Source organism: Pygoscelis adeliae, unplaced genomic scaffold (assembly GCF_000699105.1).
Source record: "Pygoscelis adeliae isolate BGI_AS28 unplaced genomic scaffold, ASM69910v1 Scaffold27, whole genome shotgun sequence".
Lineage (NCBI taxonomy): Eukaryota > Metazoa > Chordata > Aves > Sphenisciformes > Spheniscidae > Pygoscelis > Pygoscelis adeliae.
The window spans coordinates 2330201-2337159 of NW_008825410.1; the positions used below are offsets into that span (position 1 = coordinate 2330201).

Below are 6959 nucleotides of genomic sequence, written 5' to 3' on the forward strand. Positions count from 1 at the left end.
CCCCGATAGGCCCCTGCAGCCCCGGCTGCCAGCACCTGGGCACCAACACCCAAAACAACTCCGTACTTTCTGTTTTCTTTGAGTAAATACTTGAATTATTCGGTCGACAGCCATGCCATCCTCTTTTGGATTAGGCAGGTAGAGTACTCCAGAGAATCTGGCTGGTCTTAAACAACAAGTAAGTTACTGAAGGCAGTTGACAGGTATTTTAGCTGGAAGTCAAGATGGTGGGTGACAAAGGATCAGAGTGGTATTTTGAAAACCAATGGCTTGGAATGGATTAATGGATCATAAGCTGGAGGAGGGTTAAGAGGGGTCAGTAAAGCGTAAGGTCAAGAGTGAATAGGACAAGGAGGAGACAAAAGTCTGTAGGAAATCAAGGCTTTCTGCTCCTGCTGCCCCTGAGTCGGGAAATGTGAGCCATGAAGCCGCCTTTGGCAGAGGCAGCAACAGCAGCTGCTCAGGCTAACCCAAGCCTATCCCCATCCTCGCTGACGCCAGAGGCGGAATATGCAGGACATATTTCTGTGTATTATTGAGACTCATGACATAATATGGTATTGCTTGAAAAGTTCATCGTGATTTGGTCCTGACATTCAGTGCTGATAAATTCAGTAAATATCAGACTGAGCAATGCTATCACCGATACCGTACATGGTGGAACATGCAAAAGATGCAGCATTTCCATAACAAATTTTGCTCCTAACTATTTCCATTATGAGGCTTTTACAAAATTAAAGCTACATATTTGCCTCTAAGGAAAGTGTATTTGTTCGTTGCATCCCAAAATAGCTCAGTTTTCAACTGAGTTACGGATAAATATTTTAGATTTGTGCATAGACCACATTGAAAACATAGCCTGAAAAGGGAAAACATTGTAAAGCCATGATTATCTGAAAGTAATCACAGTGAAATAAAGTATATATCTTCAACTCAGGCAACAACCATCACAGGTTTGTAGTATTAGAAGCATGGCAGAAATCTCTAATCTGAAACAACAGGCACTACTGTGTCTATGCTTGTAAACATACAATATCCAAAGAACATCTGATAGACAGCAATAGAGGTTTGGTCATGACTCATTAGAGCTTGTTCCTCAAATCTGCTAAGGCATGAATCTTCTTGTTTGTCAAATAGAATTGATCATTTTCAATTAACTTTTGAAATATGATTTTAACTGTAATTCCAAAATATAGTATGCCTAGCTACCAGGGAAAAGCAGACATGGAACAAACTAATCGTTGAGGCACATGAAGACTCTCTTGCACTTATTTCTAGATCTTGGTAATTGAGATAATACTGGGTAATCATCACTAATAAAAATGGATGAGTGGAATTATCCTGATTTAATTAGCTAGTGATCTGGCTTGTGCATGTTTACGGCCTTTATCCAATTTGCTAGCAAAGGTTAGTATCTTCTGATATTAGTTACGGTATCAAAGAAAACACACAGCCCAGACTGTCTGATGTTTCTTGCAAGTGGTTGACTAAGAGTATGAAGTCCTTTTCCAAATGTGAGGCCTAATGAGTTTTGACTAGGCTTATGTACAGCACAAAATTCATCCTTCATTATGGATAAAAAAAGTAATTTAAAAGCTCTCTCTCTTGTTTGCTTCGGTTTTGAAAATCTATTTGTGCAAACAAATATCAAATTCTGAGCTGCACAATTTAGTATTCTGCATTTAGAGTCCATAATAATAAGCCTAGGTCATGTGATTTTTGTTTCTGCTTTTTTTCTAACTGGCTGAGAATTTAAAAACAGGACAATAATGAATCACAAATAGCAAATGGTCTTTTTACATCAAAGTGCCCTTCTTTACACACACGAATCTTTGGGCTGTTCCTCCAAGATAATTTTGAACTGAAATCTGTTCATACGTGTAATAGTAAGTAATAAGGGATAGCAAAAGAGCATAATCAACAGTCCAAAATGAATACTAGAGAATAGCCTGTATGGACTAACTCTGAGTTTCCTGGAAGAGGAAATACAGCACTTTTTTCCACAGTTTTCCTTCTTCTTTCTAATACCTTTTAATTTACACTTTCCTGGTACGCTTTTCCATGGCACATCTCATTTTTTGTGTGTGAAGAGAACTTCAGTAAATGATATTCATCTTTTCAGTCCTATGGGGGGAGGGAAAGATATACCAGTTTCCATTTTCAAATATTTTCTTTTTTTACCTGTGCCTGGAAGAAGACTCTGAATTTAGAAACTGAAGACATTGCTTGCAACTTGCAACTAGTAGAGCAGAATTGCATTTGCTGAGCTTGAGGAAGAAAGTTGAAACAAAACTAGCATCAGTTGTAGGAAAAATATATTCTTGATATGTTTGGTAACTGCAGGAATGAGTTTACATACTTGAGAAATGAGTAGGACACAGAAATGTCACCAAAAAGGGACTCGCAAGGGTATACTGACTAATCCTTAAGTTCTTTAAATTATTTTCTTATTTTATCTGATATTATGTTTACCTGGAATAAAAAAAAATAGACCCAAATTCAGTGAAACCATTAAGTACATACTTAAGATAACCACATGCTTAAATGTTCTTGATGTGTTCTTTACATCTGCAAGATTGATCCAAAGACTGTTGGGATTTGATTTAAGTTATAATAGCACAGAGTGAGCAGATATGACATGTATTAATTCTACTGATGACTGAAACCTGCAGAGCTGCAGTCCTAGCTCTTCCACATATTTCTGAACTGCAAAGGGAAATTATATAAATACAAGAGAATTCAATACACTTTGTATATCTGTTTTAAAGGTGCAAACCCTATTATACTAGTTATCAAAATTATTAGATCTCAATTTTTCCTGGGGAAGCAAAGGGAATAAAAGGCATCAGCTAACAGGGAATGGGGTTCTCAGTTTACCACCACCCTTCAGATGTGATAATAATTAACTGCTGTCACAGCATCCATAGTTCCATGGTAATATCTCCATCATCAGGGTCTTCAAATAAAAACTGATTACTTTATAAGCAGCCCACTGTTACTACTGTTTGGCAGAGACAGAGTTATAGGCTATATATAGAAATGGCCGTGTTTTATCAGAGGTCAGATTAGAGCTTCCAGCCTTAATAACTATACATTTCATAATACTTTCTGTAGAGATGATCAGGGAACATTACATGAAAATAATAATTTTGTATTAAATTATACAGCAATGTCTATAAAGTGTATCTTAAAAATGCATCCAGCTAAAGCAATATTATCAAGTTGAATGATTTGAGCTATTTTTAAACCCAATTTTAGATATCATTCCTTTTAATAGTGTGCCTTGAATATTTACTTGAAACATGCCCAAGTCCATAGAGAAGAACAAAAGCAACCGAGTTCAATTTATCCTTCTTCTCTTTTATCATGTTTCATGCCATCCACCTCTCCAAGATCATTTTGGTTGCTAGTAACAGGATTGGCGGACACCCTGCTGCATGGCTTATGGAAAGGGCATATGTCACCAGCAAACACAGAGCTGGAGTTTCATGAACTCAATTCAAGTGCATACGGAAAATAAACTTTTTCTTTATCCCTTTTGTTTCTTACTTGTTGCAGCACCTTCTTGTAACTGCCTGTTTTGCAAATATAATTTTCAAGTTGACAGTATCCTTCTAGTTTGGAATTCAGGGGATTTCTAGTATTTAGTTTTGAGTCTGTTGGTTCATTCCTTTCACCTTACTAAGATTAATGTGAAAATGTGAGTACAGATGAAATAGTTTCTTCAGCTGTGAAAAAGTCATAGAAGATTGCATCACTATAACAAAACAGAAAGCAGAATGAGAACTGTTACTTATGATTATTACACTGATTTAGTGCTAAACTTTGATCTAAAAGTAGTTTCTGTCCTATTCAGTAAATTCTATACAACAGGTTTTGCCAAGTAAACTTTTTCCCTCTATAAAGTTAAATCCCGGCAAATTTGTTACTTAAACAGCTTTTCTGATTGAAACAGATCCTTGTGCCTGTTAAGTGAATGATAAAATTTCACTTCACTGGGGCAGGACAAAGCATAAACTCCTGACATGCAAAGTGGTGTGTGGTTTAAAGTTAAGAGCTAAAAGCTGCTATGTATTTTTCTTACTTGGACAGCATTCTTTTGAAGTTGTCCTGGGATTTACAGACATGCTTTTGCTATTTCTTTTAAGTATGTTGACCAGTCTTTATACTTCTGTCAATCAACCCCAAATAATTCAACTAGAAACAATACATTAACTTGATAAGGACACCTGTTCAAGTCAGCTGGTTCTAGCAACATCCTGTCCATTTTATATTAATAGTTGTTTTTATCTCCTGTGCACATATTTAAGTCAATATTTATTAAATTAGTTTTGCAGATTATGACAGGGAGTTTACTTGTTTGCCACCTTGTCTTGATAATTGCATATTGATTTCTTCTTTATATTTAGGATATGATGCTTCAGCTGTTTCGGGGACTGGATTTTCTGCATTCACATCGTGTGGTGCATCGGGACCTGAAACCCCAAAATATCCTTGTAACCAGCAGCGGGCAGATAAAGTTAGCTGACTTTGGCCTTGCACGAATCTACAGTTTTCAGATGGCTCTTACCTCAGTGGTAAGTTTCTGGAGGCTTTTATTTTTCTTCTAATGCAGCAGTGTGCTTTACTCTCTATGTTCCTGGCTTTTTATCCCATATTATAATGCTGCTTCCAAAACCATCTCTGCAATTGAAGTTACTTGTGTCTCTGAAAACAATTGCTTTCCAGCCAGGATTGAAGTGTTGTGGTTACTTTGTACAAGTAATCAATTACTGATTACTGGTTCTAAATTAAATCATGACTGATTACTGAAGGATAGGTATGTGCTAGTTTTCTGAAACTCCGTCAGTCTAGCTTCTGTTGTGATACTGACTTCTTTTGCACATTAAGCCAGACAGGTAGGGTGAAAGTTTCTGAAGTTTTTGAGATAAAACTTTTAAGATAAAACTTGCTGATCCCCAGGTATCTTGCCTGAAAAAATGCAGATACTTGTGAAAATGCCACACTGTCATGCCTCTGATTTTCCACCTCTGTGAATATGGGTTTGATGCTTGCTCTCATATGTTACTGAATAATTCCAAATAGGGCTGCGCTGGAGGCAGCTCAAGTGGACCTGGCAGCCAAAATCACATCTATTTCCCAAGCCAGCTGATAAAGAGCACCTTCAGTATCTCTAGGCCCCCTGCCACTGTTGCCCCTCTCCCAGCAGCTCTCCTGGTTTTCCTTGGTTCAGACATGAGCTCACTCCCAGAAGGTCTGGCCCTCTCCTGCATTAATGCTGGTAGAGAAGCCCTGCCAGCTCCTCGCTTTTTGACCCCGTTTCCACACTTGCTGGCCCTGCCCCCAGAATCAGCTGCTGTTAGCTTGGCACAGCCTCTCTGAAGTGTATTGAAGAGTAACCGTGCTGCATGCATGTTGGGTGTCATTTGGTTTTGTCGCCTGCTCATTAATTTTTTTGTTTCCATTTTCTATTCTGAGTATCACAACTGCCATGGCAGTATCACTTACGCTAAAGACAGGAAAAGGAGAACTGCTGAGAAAAGAAACTGAAAGGAGTCCACTTTGCGTTTTACATCATATTGTAGAAATTAGCCTGGCTCACATTGATAAAAAGCAATCCATTGTTATTATTATTTAGTGTAGGAGTCTTCCCATCGTTGTGTGATGTGACTATGACATGCTGGGTTCCAGCTTCAGTGTGAATGAAGGCAGGAAGCAACAGAAAATGGTATCATCATCTTGTTAAACATAGGAAAGTATCCTCGTCGCATAAAGCATATGTAAACTTGTGTTTTGGCACTGGTTTTTTTCATTGCCTGTAGGATGTAGCCTAATCCAAAGCTGAAAGAATCTCTCTGCTGAGGTCAGTGAGGATTAATCAAGTTGTAACTCAAAACAGAGCTTTGAAGAAAAGGAGAGAAAGGTTGTTCCTGAATTGCTGTAATTTTTCATTTCCCAGTTATCAGTCAGTAACAGCTTCAATGAGTATTTCTACTGATCCATAAAATTCTTTAAGCTAAAATTGCAGAATGTTGTAAGGCTTCCAGCAGGGCGTTTTTTAAAAGTTCTGCATAAAATGAGGAAAAAATATCTACAGAACTGAGCAGGAGTTTGTCCATGATCATGTAGCCTGCGTAGGAAGGAAGGTCAAAAGACCCAGAAATAGAGTGCATCTACTGAGGCAAAAACGTACCAAGACCTGCTTGTAAGACAATATTGCCAGAATTGCTATGCGAAGGATGCACGTATGCTCAAGTATCTAATACTTGCGTGCTAGAAATCGTGTTTCAAAACCCGTTAGTTAGTACCCTTAGCGCTGCTGTGAACAAGAGTTGTTCAGACTAAGGGATTGTCCACATGCAAGCTTGCATTCACACAAGCATTCAATTGTCATTGCAGCTATGCTAAAGAGTATTAAAATAATTGAATTATTCAGTGACCAATGACAGATAAAGTATATGGGCATAGGTGTCAATAATGGCTTTCACACCTAGAACTTAGTGTATCATTATTTTCTTATTAAAAAAAAAACAGCTATGACCATGGCTTTTTTAAGTCAAAAATTTATTGGTTTTGAAACACTTAGTGTTTAACACCTTCAAAATCAACTTTTGCCTGGGTATGTAGAAACCTATAGGGGAGTGTTGCTTACAATGTGATAATGTGGTGTGGTTTTAAATGTCAGTCTTCATTGCTCCTTCAGACTGAGTGCTGGTTAGAAACTTCTACTAAATGTGTATTAGCTGACACAGGCCATCAGTTTTCCTTTTCTGAATGTAACTCTTACCTTTGGCTAGCTGCTTCGGTGTGCAAATTCTTTTTTTTTTTCCTCCATTAAAACTCAGTACAGGAAACAAAACTTTAAAAAAAAAACCTTCTGTTTTTTAAACATCAAGATATTCTTGACTTTACCGTTCCCAAAATAGTCTAAATTGCAGTTCTTCGCCAGGCAGTGAGTA

The 6959-nt window shown here is 37.7% G+C and overlaps 1 protein-coding gene across 1 annotated transcript in view; it reads left to right on the top strand.

The window, feature by feature from the left end:
- Positions 1 to 6959, top strand: part of CDK6 (cyclin-dependent kinase 6) — a 128281-nt gene that overhangs the window by 50410 nt on the left and 70912 nt on the right. Inside the window, exon 3 of the mRNA XM_009330512.1 lies at positions 4410 to 4577. Coding sequence (XP_009328787.1) covers positions 4410 to 4577 — 168 coding nt within the window. The remainder of the gene's footprint in view (positions 1 to 4409; positions 4578 to 6959) is intronic.